This window comes from Sparus aurata, chromosome 1, assembly GCF_900880675.1.
Source record: "Sparus aurata chromosome 1, fSpaAur1.1, whole genome shotgun sequence".
NCBI lineage: Eukaryota > Metazoa > Chordata > Actinopteri > Spariformes > Sparidae > Sparus > Sparus aurata.
This window is the reverse complement of record NC_044187.1, coordinates 13,424,224-13,438,045: the sequence shown is the minus strand read 5'-3', so window position 1 is coordinate 13,438,045 and position 13,822 is coordinate 13,424,224. Positions and strand designations below refer to the sequence as shown.

Sequence of the window (13,822 nt, the reverse complement as noted above, 5' to 3'; positions counted from 1 at the left end):
CCACCTTCCCCCCCCGCCCACCCCCATCTGCCCCCATCTGCCGTTTGTGAACGCCTGTCTCAGAATCAACGCTCCAAATGCAAACCAGACCAGTGACCATCCTCTCTCACCTGGGTCCGTCTGCGGCTACAGTACCCGGCGCTGCTTTTGAAGCCTTACTCCTGACTGTTCACCACTGCACCTCCAGGGGTAACGGCAAATTATACAGCATTTACGCCAGAAAAAAAGGGGGAATACTGCTTGGAACGTAAGACAGGGAGAGACGAGCAGCAGAAGAGATGAAAAAGAAAAGTGACATGGTGAAAAGAAACAGCTTCCTGCCAGCTTCTTCTCTTCATCCCAGACATGACTCCTGTTTTCCATAAGACAGGTTCTTTTGTGAGGCGATTTGCTCGGGATGAAGATGCACAATAGAGAACTAAAAGAAAGAACAATGGGAGTAAGGGGGAGAGAGTCGAAGACTAAGATTCTCCCCGGTTCAAAAGGGTTTCTGTTAGAGAATGTTTTTCAAGATCCGCCAAAGCCTCCTCTGAGGATACCACTGGGAGATGTCTTCAAGGTCTGACTTTGAAAAGTCCCCTGTAGTCACGTTTGGGTAAATGGCATGAAACTGTCAACTATGAAGCTTGAGAATCACAAGCGTATATACTGTACACCATATGGGCTTTCCAGAAAGTGATGAAGCTGTCATGTCTGCACCCATGTCAACACAGACAGGATTTTAGTCCAGATTGTTTTCCCCGCAATCACAGATGTGCAGACTTTCTATAATTAGTATGAGTGTGTATGTCAAGTCATAACCCGAGTTCTCACCTATCAAACGAGCTGTACTGCTCTCTGGCTGCATCGCCCATACTTCCTACAAATGATGGCGGCAGCAGACTTGGATCCACCATGACGTCATCAGGATTGCTCACTAGGCTGCGCAGGATATCCTTCACATTCTTGCCCTTCGAATCAGCGGGCTGAGAAGGTCTGACCTCAGATGACAGCGTAGACAAGGCCTCTGAGACTGCGTCTGGGCCGTGAGTAACGCCAGAGGATGACAGGTCTGCCTCGCTCGCTGCAGTTGAGGTGTGGTCGTCACCTATGCCGGAATCATACCGCCGGAGAGACACGCCGTTCTCTACTTCTAGTCCACCAGAAATGGCACCGCTATCTAAAGAGACACAATAATTAGGAAGAGATGTGAGCGATAAAGTCACAACAGCGAGATTAATTACAAGAGTTCCCAACCATGAGGTTGGGGCACCGACAACAGGGGAAGAAAAACAAGATAAAATAAACTTTTCTTCTCATTCTGTGGTTTAATACTGTGTAGTGCAATACTGTACAGATACAATGAACTATAAAAACGTCAAAGCATAAAAAGATTGGGAACAACTACATGACAGATTACAGTGCGATTTTTCTTTGCAGATAAATATTTCAGATGTTAGTTTTTTTCGGAGCTTCTGTATACCTGTGCTCCTGGCAGACTGCGACCGCTGAGGGTGTTTCCTGTCATTGTGGGGCTCCAGGATGTCGCGGTACTTGGACACCATGAGGACTGAGATGAAGTAGACAACAGCAAGTGCCAGAAACTGAGCCTGCTTACTGTCCTCCTGAAACAAACAATATACACTAAACGACCTGAGTGTGTCTGATCATTTGAGTAATTTCAGGGGTTTCGTGCACGTTGTGTTTTGCCAGCACGTTAGTGGATGTGTTTTCTGTATAACTCACGATATCTCTGAAGACGACAGCCCTGAGGCGGTTAATGTCCATGTCCTGAAGAAGCCGGTCCAGGTCTCTGATTGGAGACATTCCACCTGTCACTGCATCAACAGGACTCTGCGTGCATGCAGAAAAATGAAAACAATTACCGCAAGAATTGTATCATTGTCTCCAAGTGAAGTGTGACCCGCACGAGTACTTTACACCAATCGGAATGTTTATTAATCCATGTGCACTTCATGGAGCAGGGTAAGGTTTCCCAGCTTAGGGAAGCCATCCCTCCTGGGATCATGTCCTTAACATAATGGCTTTTCTATGGAGCCACTGCATTATAAATGAGCTTTAACACCCGGTTCAGGGAAGAACAACATGACTTTACTGGAAGCCACTGTATCAAATCAAAGGGGCAATGACACAAGGCCCTGTCTAGTGTCACAAATAGCAACCACTGCGGTAATATAATAAGATATGAGATAATGCAATAACACTTGGCTGTTGTTGGTGAGCAGGGTTGAGCACAAAGCTCCCCCAGGTTTTGTTGAGTATGGGAAAAGAGCAAAGGAAGATGAATTTTCAAGTGGAAAAAAATACAAACTTAAAGAACAACTGGTACTAGAGTGAGAGATTACAGAGATTTACAATGTGAATTTGAAATTGCAACATCAGATGAAGTGTGTGTGTGTGTGTGTGTGTGTGTGTGTAGAAAATAAAGTGAGGAGATGATTTGGTTCACTTGCCTGCGCAGCTGCAGACTTGGATGTTCCCATCATAGTGCTGGGCATGGCTGTGTAGCTGCGTGCTGAGCCTTCTGTGCCATGCTTGAATTGGGCTTGCTGACACTCCAGACAGTTTCTCACTGCCATAGCACACACTGGGGAGGGATGGAGAAAGAGATATCATGTGACATCATAAATAAAGTCATTCTAGGAGAAATATGTAAAAGCATTATGCCGAAGTCCCCAGAAAGAGATGGTATCCAAAGCAAATTTACAAACAAACAGATAAATCTCTGTGAAAATCTGGCTCATAAACTAGAAGAACCAGAACAGGAGCGACTGAGAGAGACGAAAACAAAGGAGAAAAAGTGGGGCCATGACAAGGTCAGTGCTCTGGCCAACTCTGGCAGCATCGTTCACTCTTCCCTGCTCCACCTCTCCTCCCAAGGTCACAGTGCAAGGGTGTGCTCTTGAATCACACCCACTGTGTGCAGCTCCCATAACAAATGACACTGCTCGGGTGTGCACATGCTGAGTAGGCAGGACGATACGTCCTTTGTCGCGAAAAACTCTTGCGGTACGACAACTTTAGGCGGGTTCAAAACTGGCACACTTACCATTTGTAATCTAATGTGCAGCTCCTCTGTTGGAGACCCTCCCAACCCCCACTGCTCCATACTTGACAACTGACAAATGTTAACTCTGAGCCATTTAGATTACGAAGGAGGGAATTATTCTGTCTGGAAATGGGCTCGCTTTTTCCATTAGGACTACTCTTTCATACGGCCATTTATAAAAAAGAGAGGGGGAGGGAGGGGTAGAGATGCTAAAACCTTGTTACAGTCTTACAAAATCAGATTAGGTGCCAGCAATGGGGAGCGCATACCTCATCAAATATTCATTTCATAACGGCTGCTCTCTAAATCCGGACCTGTAGTACGCTGGCATCGCTTTCCTGCGAAAACCCCAACAGCAGCACGGGGAGTTGGATAATATCTGAGAGGAGGAGCGCTCTTTGTTTTAACAAGTTTGCATTTTTCTTTGTTTGCAACCTTCAGCGTAATGAGCATTTAAAAGCTAAAAACCGATACCTGGATATGCACCATTACATATCTGGAACAAAGCATGAGGAAATTATTTAAATCAGTGTAGAAAGTACTGCACCACTTCCACGCTGAGTGAGAGTGTTCACTGTGTTGATCTGTGTTTGCTGAAAAGGTGCGCCACATAAAATGAATAATGTACGAATTTCAATATCTTTTATTCAGCTGGAGCGTGGCTTGGCCTTTTGATGCTGTCAGAGGCAACTGTAATAGCCTGGAACAGAAGGTAGGAAAAGGCCTCAGGCTACGCTGCAGTACAGTACCGCCAAGGCCATTAAGGAGAACTCACTATATCACGATAGCAGCCATTTTAGAGTGTTGCCATGCAGTGGAGTTATAATAACAAGATAAGAGAGAGCCGATACGAGCAGAGCAAAAAGAGGCGAGGGAAATGAGAGTGGGAGATGGAGAGGAAGACGGCGGAAAAGAAAGAGAATACAGAGGGGAGGGTCAAGAAGACTACAGGGAGCCATGACTGAGGCTAACACAAGAGGCTACAGCCTGCTGATATGAGGCGGATCGATGAGCAGGGGAGGACGGAGTGCTTGGTAAAAGCAGGAGATAAAGACACGGATGAAGAGAAAGAGCGCTAAAAAAATATTACTAGGCTCAGTAAATTAAAAAATTGAAAAAAATAGGACAGACAAGAGAAAGAATAAATGAGATTAAAGCAAATGAGCAGTTTTAGCGGATAATGAGTCTACTAAAAGAAAAAACTGGTGGGGAAAAGAGGGCGTACCAAGTCGAAGGCACTGTCGGAGGATGCCTCCTGATGACATATTTTTCTCAGCTTCTATCTCGGTGAAGTTAAGGGAGCTGGCAAAGATGAGAACATCCACGAGGTTGATGAGGCGCTGAAGGAAGGTGATGGAAGCCTCCACGGTCAAACCTTGAGATGGTTCAATGTTCTCCAGTTCATGCTGGTAGTAGAGAGAGGAACATGTGCTCAGTACTTAATGTAGAAGTCATCATAGAGCTAAATAAACAGGATAAACATCTTCTATATTTTTAATAATTGAGGATTTAGTATAGATTAAGTATGATTTGTAACTATGAGAAGGGGTTTTCTCTGTTTAAGTAATAAGAATGCATAAAAAATAAACAACAATATCTTGTGTAAAAACAAAAAAAGCTTTGGTCACATAAGAAAACTTAAAAATACTGCATGTCATGTACACTACAGAAGGTACAGGAGTCAAAACAGCAGCATCGGATGAGAATTACAAAGTACGCTAATAAAACGACTGCATGATGATAGAGAAAATGCATATTGTACATCTATTTCTTTAATTTGTTTGTTACTTATTTTTTACTATATCTTTATAACCAGCCAATAAACATATATGTGAAAGAAAAGAAATATATCCTAAAATTATTGAATAAATTGCTTTTAAAATTGTCATGTAAATACTACAGTATACATCCTGACAGAAGCATTTGTTACATCCAGATTTAAATTTAGTTTAAGACCAACAACAACTGAATGCAATAGAATTATAATGGAATTGAACATCAACCAGTTTCATTGATAGGCCAGTAAAGTGACAGGAGCAAAGAATCACGCGACAGAGCCACAGTGACCGAGATCAGACGACACAAAAACAAACTAACAATGTTAGGAAGCAGCTAACTGTAGTCTAATGTGATTGGGAAAGGTCAATGTGGATGGATAACTTCCTGTGACTGGAGCCATCAACTACATACACAGCCACAGTTAAGCACACACACGTAAAATCACTCTCTCTCACACACATGCGCACACACATAAGAAGACTCACAGAGGAGGAGGTGGCAGCAGAGAGCAGAGGTAAAATGCCTCCACAAGCCATGATGAGGTTGTCCACCACCTGGGAGATGAGGTGAATGCTGTTGTGGACAAACACAACGTTCTCACTGCTGTTCACAAAGTCCAAAATCGTCTTTGTGGAGTGGCTGAGAGGAAAAAGAAAAGAAAACGTGCTTTGTTAATAAACCCCACAATGTAGAATATAACCACTTTAACATAGGTGAGTGTTTTTTTGACAACACTAGAGGTCTCTCAATCGAAACAAAACAAAAGTAGCTTTGGATGATGGAAGCTGTCATTTTAATTGTTGAACAACCACGACTGCAGGTGAACATGTATCTGCAAAAGTCAGGCAGAAACACAACGATTTGTGAACGGCTCTTTCAGACCCATGCACCACTTCATTAGGAGCAAGCTTGTGGGATAAAACCCTCGTCTCCTCAGAGGAATCAAAAGCCAATAAATCGCTATTCCATTAATCAATTAACTAAATGATTGTTAGCTAAAGCATTAGCAAAGTCAGAGTCAGCGGTTTGGTACGCTACCTCCTCCACATCTGAACATCTGTCTCAATAGAGAAGAGCAGGTCAGTGAGGAGCCGCTGGTGCATGTTGGACCAGCGGAACTCTGGGATACGGAACATGGTGGAACGAGGCGCCGAAGAGCTGCTCTCTCTCTGTTGACCTGAAGGTCCTCCCGCTGCTGCTGCTGCTGCGGCCTGGCCTTGGCTTGTTTCCTACAGAGAAACAACAGAATAATCTTTAAAACGATGATCAGGTCTATAGAACACAATTTTTGAGAGATAAAAAGTAAAGAAAGTAGAATCGTACTGTTGAAGAAGTCTCCTTCAGTTCAAGTCTTTCTGTGTCTAAGGCCACATTAGAAACATCCAGCCTGGCGATTTTGATCTCTTTGGTCTTGCTGACAGAATCTGCGCTCTTCTGGGTGCCAGGTTCGGGGGCGGCGGAGGCGGCAGCGCTGCGGTCTGCAGAACTGGACTGGTCTTCAGTGGTGGTGGTGGTCTCTGTAGGCTGGCTAGGTGAGATGGAGTCTAATGCCGCTGCAACCTCCTGGGCGGCTGTAGAGGGCAGTGTGGTTTCTGAGGGCTGTTGGTCTGCAGTAGTGGTTTCAGTTATGGTGGAAGACTGTTCTTCTTTAACTTCTTCTTTAGGTGGTTCTGTGACACTTTGTTCAGGTGTTTCAGCTGAAGGAGTGTGACTCTCCGAACCAGACACCTCTTGAGTTTCACTCTCTGCAGTTTTTTCTTGTGCTCCGACCTCCTGTTTCTCATCTTTTTCATCGTCCGTCTTCGTCTCTTGTCCTTCCCGATCATTTTCCTTGCCTTCATTATCTTCATGTTCATCTTCCTCCTTTTTATCTACCTCCTCTTCCTCTCCCGTGGCAGCGGATACATAAGAGGACTCCTCTTGGCTATCATCAACATCACTCGGGTGGATCTGGTCACTGGCAGCCGACACGTCCACCAGGTCTTCATTGAAGACGGAGGCTCCACCCAACACACTGTTCTCCAGACAGGCCTCAGTCTCAGGGGATGTTTGGTCAGTCTTATCTTTTTCTTCTGAAACCACTGTCAGTTCTGTATCTGCTTCATTTAAAGAGTCATCTGTCATGGAGTGTGATGCTTCACCTTTGTCAGGATCACTCCCAGGTTTTTCATCGTCACTTACAGGTGTTTTTGCATCATCACTCGCAGATGTTGCAGCAGTTTCACTAACTACTTCCACTGCTTTCGTATCATCCGTTTCAACCTGGTTGCTAACTGATGTTTGTAGATTATCAGTGTGCTTATCAGTGGAAGTCTCAGGCACTGGTTCCTGCTTGTTGGTCTCTTCAATATGCCCATCTTCATTGTTTTCTTGTGTTGTAGTATCTTCAGTCCCTTTTCTTTCACTCGCGGCAGCCTCGGAAGACTCCTGAACCAACTTCTGCTCTTCTTCTTCTGCCCTGGCCAGGATGTTCGACACGGTGATGGCTGCAGGTCCCCTTCCATCAGCAGCCTCCAATGGGCTGGAGGTGATGGTTGAACTAGATGCTGAGTCAGGAGACTTTGGGGCCAGCTCGTCCACAGTGAGCTCAATGACAGTAGAAGGAGCCGTCTCCTCTGCAGATGGCCCGTTTATACTTTCCATGGTCTCTGAGCTCTGGCTGACACCAGAGATGGTTCGGATTGTGCTCAGTGAGCCTGCAGACTCCTGACGCTGGTACTGCCGGAACATACGGGACAGATTTTCTTTGTGCTGCTCAAAGGTTACCTGCAAAGACAGAAGACGATAGGTTCAAATGTATGAAATACCATTTGTTTTGTCACCTTATTGGTCTATCCTTTTATCCAAGGGTAAATGTGATTTCTTACAACTCAGGTCTTAGTTTTTTAGATTTGGAGATCATTATCAATTATCATGAGATCTAGAGACATAGCGACATTTGTATTGTGTTTATGCAAATACACCATTAACTGTATGCATATACATATGTAGAATGGGCTGGGCTGCAAAAGGCTGGATTAATTGGAAGTTAACCCAAAAAAAAAATGTAAACAAATGTCTAAATATCTGATCCAATAATCAGCCAGGCCCCAAATTGGTCTATGCAAACCATTGTATTTAAAGATACATGACATGCACCTATTAAATAATGCACTTAAACATGTTACATCATTATGTAACAAAAAGTTAAAATTCCAAAGAAATCCATGTTTTACCATCTGATCAAATAAACCCTCCCTCTCTCTTACTTATATCGACTGATGTATACTTGAATCCTTTTAATCACCTCACATTGTGCCTGAACATCCCGTTCGATGTGGAAACATCAAGTTCTAGAGGCAAGATATCCTCAAAATGCTCTTTAGTTGTGAGCGTATTACTATATGTACCCACTGGGACCATTTGTGGCCAACTGTGCCATATTTAAAACTTTTCCTCTCTCTTATGTGCCGCTGCCCACAGCCTATTAACCTCCATCAGTCTTCTTACATCTGATATGGGTGGACTAGACTGCTAGTCTATAACGACAATGGTCTGCAGTGGCATTTGAGGAAGAGCCCATCCATGTAAGCAGTCATAGATTAGCAGTAGATACTATTAGTGTGTGTCTGCTGGCTGTGCTGAGTGCGTGTCCAGCATCGGCAAATCCTCCCACGCCTAATTTAAGACCCTGCATTAATCACTGGGCTTGGAGGACAGAAAGTCAAAGATGGGTTTCAGTGGTGGAGGGAGGAGGAGGGAGGGGGGGTGAAACTAGACCCATTTTTGCTGCTTTTTCACCTGAGGCTATTTGGACGGAAGGAAAGAGAGAGAAAGAAACAAAGAAAATGAGAAAGCCAGAGATCAAAAGGGAGAAAAAAATATATAAGAAATTGCAGAGGAGGAGTGAAAGAACGTGAGTCATTGAGAGTGGAAGAAAGGAAAGGGAGAGAAAGAAGCTGATTATTTGTAATTAATTAGGCGTTATTGTTCTAAATTAGCCTGCTACACGGGTGCTCATTAATCTTCCGTAGTGGGGAGCAGTGATTGGTAATCCATAGCTGTTTTCTGAGTGCACAGCCTGTTTTAAATGCGCCAGTAGTCCGTCTCTTTCTCTCTTCTCTCCCTCTTTCCCCACTGATCACACAGCAAGACCTTCTACCCCATTAGTTTGAGCTTAATTTGACATTTAGCATTTTTAGCAATTAAAAGGCTGCATTCAGAGTGCACCGCTATGGAAATTATGTGGGAGAGTGGCGCAGAACATAACGTCATAGATTCAGGATGCAGTCTGTACATTAAGATGATGTATGCTGGCCTTAAACGGGGCTCTGTAACGGATCCAGTTACCATTAGGCAGAGGTAGTATATGTCTCTGTGGTTTTTAAAAGAGCGTTTAGCCTTGCTGCAATATATAGAAACTGCCCTGGGTGGCTAAGACATCAGCGCTGATCTAATCTAATTTCATTCTACTCCATGACTCGGCCTGGCCTCAGTGGGGTATGGAAAAATGTTATGGTAATGTACAACAACATGGTGGGCTTTTCTAATGTGACAGGTAACATGGTATTAACTGAACGCAGCACGGCCAGATCATTGGAAAGACTTGCTTTGGAAGGCGACACACTGTCATAGACAAAAAGACATTGATATACTTCAATAGTTTGACTTCAAACCAAAAAAAAAATTAGGAAAATAACTCTCCCCTTTCCTGCAGTAAAACAATACCTGTGATCACATTTCCAAAACAACGTATACCTTCAGAGAACATACAACTGATCCAGAATAAACCGAGGCCTCACACCACAAACTGTTAGGTGAGGGTCAGGGTGGCAAAGCGCTGATCTTGGAAGACCCCCACAGTGGGAGCCTGGGCGTCCCCATTTAGATAAATAGATAGGGACCAACCGCAAAACAAAGGGGGAAATGGGGAGGGCAGCATGTCTCTAATCCGATTAGCTAAATGCAATTCCACCTCCAAAATCAATGTCATCTGCTGCTGCTGCGCTGGCTGTGCAGTTTTCGCTCTTGTTCGCAATATCTTCCTTTCTCGCTCCTTGTAAAAACATTTTTCTTCGTAGTTTTTCTCCCGCCCATCTGATTCAGTAACATGCATGCAGCCTTTATCTGTAATTTCTATCACAACCATAGGACGACAAGTTTGTGCAAGGATCCCTTCAGGCTACTGTTCACTAAAATAGTTTTAAGCCATGGGGTTTCCATTCACTGCGAGATATTTATATTTCTTTGAGAATTACAAGATAAAAAGATCCAATACGTGGATACAAGCATGGCCGATTGGCTTTCTACTGGGTAGTAAAGACAACGTTTGATGCATGGCTAGTATCTAGGATTGGCTTTTTGGTGTTCTCACTTTCTCCTTCCTTTGTCCAACTGTCAATGCATCCATTTGAAATGCCAAGAACCACAGCTTGATTCTTGTGTGTGTAATGTCTCAATTACCCCAGAGGGCAAAAAGCTGCATGGCTAAACTACTCTGCATTTGACCCATGAACTAAAAAGGGGATGATTAACTAAAGTTAAACTAAATTACTTCTTAAAATGTATGATATATTTTGACAAAGATCTGTTGGCTCATTTCTTCTCATATCTATCTTTGTGGTTAACTGTCTGACAGGTATAATGAAGTTAGCTGACAGTGGGAGTCTGAAGGACAGAAGGACCTTCACGCCCCATTCCTTCTCTTTTGGAGATCTCCTTGTTCTCAAACTGATTTGTGTGCAGAGATGGACGAGGGGCACCTTGGGTGTGTGTGTGAGCTGAGGGTGGGAGGGCTGTTGTGTCAGCGTGCCCACCTGCAAGAACATCTGTCTATTCGCGAAGACACATAGGCAGATACACTTACTTCCTAATGACTGACAAAGAAGGATATACACGTAGAAACACACACACACACACACACACAACTTGTAGCCCAATGCACATTGACTTAACCTCTCAAATAATCATAGCCAGGTGGTTACAGTAAAATAAAATATTAAATTAATGGAATTGTCATCCATTATAATGTTCAGGCACAGCACCAGCGTTTTGGGTAACACTTAAGCCAAAAGAATGTAAAACCATTGCGGAGAGCATCAAAACTAACCAAATGACAGATCTAATGGTTGCGGTTGGTCCCCAGTGGACTTCTTTTGCAAGATTTATCATTCAGCTTTCTGGATGTTAATGAATTATTATCTGCTATGGCTTCTCCAACTATAATTGTAATATATATAAATATATTGTAATGAGAATGGTTTGAAAATGTGAAAAACATAACATTTTTTTGAAGGAAGCCCAAATTCCTCGCCACATAAAGTACACACACACCTAAGCCTTGCACGAACCTATGGAAAAGACTGAATTTATGGCAACAAGAGCTGCTTGTGCAGTAACAAAGCAATTAGAGCCAATCCCAATGCACAAATCAAACACCACTCTACAGTTCCAAGCAAGACAAAAACTAAACTCTTACACTCGGAACCTTACTATTTTGTTCAAACAACATGACAGAACATGAGCCTTAAATGAAATGCAGGAAAACATTAGACACAAAGAAATAATGCAATTAGATAAAATGCAGAACAAAGCTTCTCAGTCGTTGACAAAATCTCCACGAGAAAAAGTGTCTTTTCTAACAAAGAGGTGAAAACATGCATTCAGCATGTGGCATATCATCTTTAACTGACAACTTTGCCACGGATGACAAAAGGCAAACTAAATCATCAAGTGTATGTCGAGAAGAAGTGTGCAAATATGTATTTGATTTGCGAATGCATATATGCAGTTATCAAGAGGCTCCCAGTGGGCTGGTTGTATTTATGAGGCCTTGTTTCTCTGATTGTTCTTGCACGGTTCCGATGAATATTCAATGGGCTCGGAGAGAGGGGCTTCCTAGAGCCCAAGAGAAAAGGAGGGCAACGAGAAAATGTGCCTAGTAACTCACATTCGCACAGGCACAGACACACATGCACGATCAAGCGCACACACAGAGCCCTGCAGCAGTGGGAGGAGAGAGCAACAGTGACAAACAGCTTTGGTGCTACAAAGGTGGCAGGAAATCTATCAAACGGGACAATAAAATTGCAATTGAGTTTCTTTAGCTTTTTTATAGCAGATGCATGTATCTTGGTGGCTAGCAGCCGCTGCACCTATCCAAGTCACAGGCGGGGTCCCTGCACTGTGCCTGAATGTGTGCACGTGTGTGTATCTCACATCTTACAAGTGCATTAGTTTATTCATACACATTGTATGTGTGAGATTCTGTTGCCGATGTTACAGGAGCCAAGAAGAAACAGTTCAAGAAATTAATCTTTTGCAATTAAAGGGGGAAAAAAAGGCTTCTACAGGATGGTCGGGTACAAATACAATACACAAATTTTTCACAACACCGATCTAGACACTTGGCTGTGCTGCAGAGTTAGACCCCGACACACTGCAGCTGTATGAGCAGATGAAACAAGAACAAAAGGTTTGGAGCCTGACGGATATATCCTTGTTGTTGTTGCCTATCACATAGGTATTGGCATGTGTGTTGTCCGACATGCACTGGTATGAAAAACATTATTCTTTGTTTAAGAGATTATAATGCTAAAACAGATGCTTAAATCCCATGAAGCTTTAGGTGCACTAATGTAATTTCAGACAATAAAGTTTATTGCTGAAATATTGCTAAAAAGTTGCTAAATATCCTGCGTCCATGGCATATCTTTGTCACAAATGTTCGATGTCACATCTGAGGGATCGTTAGCAATGAAATCAAATCTACTGGTATAGTCTCCAAAAATCAAGTATCGGCCAGTGTCTGATTTCTGCATTAATATTATCAACAGTATATTTTTTCTTTGATACTGTACAATGGAATTGTTAGTAGAGCCCAACTGATATGGCGGGTTTGCCAATATTGGGTTATTATGAATATATCAGCATCAGTGTATGGAGTGTCCAGTATCATCAATATTATAATTTTAAAAAAATCTTCTTCGGTTAATTTATGATTATTAAACTTCCCAGTGATGAGTACTGATTCGGTACACAGATGTTATTTAGACAATAAAGTTCATTGCTAATCCATAAGTATCCTGTCTCTATTACATATCTTTGACATACATGTGTTTGATAACCACATTTGAGGGATCACTGCAAAAAAAAGGGTGTTTATCGGCTCATATATCAAAATTGGAATTTAGAATTTACTGCCCAATATCAGCATCTGCCCCAAAAATTGATTATTGGTCAGGCTGTAAGTGTTGGATTGGATTTCAGAAGAAGGGAATGGTAAAGAGTGCAGACGTGTTATGTTTTCACTGTGTCACAATGTGCCCTCATCTTTGTGACTATTTTACATCAAATACTGTTCTTGAATGTGTTACATCTCCTCAAACCTTCATTTGTACATTTTCACTGCAGGTTAGCTCTACAGTGTTCAGAGGTGTGGAGAGACACAGAGGGCGCAGAGCATCAAGTATACAACACACACAAACACAGCATCCTGCTAACTGCTGCCTTCATGCTGATCGTCTCCCGGGCAGTCTGTCTGTGCCCCCTACTGGACGCCAGCGCTCACAGCACCTTCACGCTACAGTGAAGCGTCTCATATCACAAGCACTTCTTTAACTCAACCTTCAAACTGCCAGGCTTAAAAACCCCCCAGACCACAATCTGACACCAGCCTCAATTACTTCACTGCATTGGAACAGAGTAGCGTAATTTGATATCAACAGTGAATTACTAAAGCAGTATTTTGAATTCAGCTTTTGGAAATAAGAAGTGCCAGAAGTTTATTTTTATCTGTGCAACGTGAAAGAAAGAGACTCTGTATGTAAATAAAGAGTGGAAGGGCTGGTGGACTGATTCCTACTGGTTTATACTGCAACTCGCTTTTAAATTATAATCACTGTACGGCTTCCATAGCTTAATCTGATGGGCAGAGAGAGGCAAGGTTCAATTACTGTGCTAGTCTACACTGAGAGTTAAAGGGTCAGATGATATTGCTCTCTAATTTCTTACTTG

The 13,822-nt window shown here is 42.9% G+C and overlaps 1 protein-coding gene across 7 annotated transcripts in view; it reads right to left on the bottom strand.

Moving 5' to 3' along the window:
- Positions 1 to 13,822, bottom strand: part of lrba (LPS-responsive vesicle trafficking, beach and anchor containing) — a 194,049-nt gene that overhangs the window by 135,477 nt on the left and 44,750 nt on the right. For 6 of the 7 annotated variants that reach the window (XM_030426003.1, XM_030426021.1, XM_030426031.1 and 3 more), the window contains exons 22-29: positions 6,152 to 7,594; positions 5,867 to 6,057; positions 5,314 to 5,467; positions 4,275 to 4,455; positions 2,454 to 2,587; positions 1,726 to 1,833; positions 1,463 to 1,604; positions 814 to 1,159 (exon numbers count right to left, since the gene is read on the bottom strand). In XM_030426003.1, the coding sequence (XP_030281863.1) occupies positions 814 to 1,159; positions 1,463 to 1,604; positions 1,726 to 1,833; positions 2,454 to 2,587; positions 4,275 to 4,455; positions 5,314 to 5,467; positions 5,867 to 6,057; positions 6,152 to 7,594 (2,699 nt within the window). The remainder of the gene's footprint in view (positions 1 to 813; positions 1,160 to 1,462; positions 1,605 to 1,725; positions 1,834 to 2,453; positions 2,588 to 4,274; positions 4,456 to 5,313; positions 5,468 to 5,866; positions 6,058 to 6,151; positions 7,595 to 13,822) is intronic. The other variant, XM_030426011.1, reaches the window with a different exon arrangement.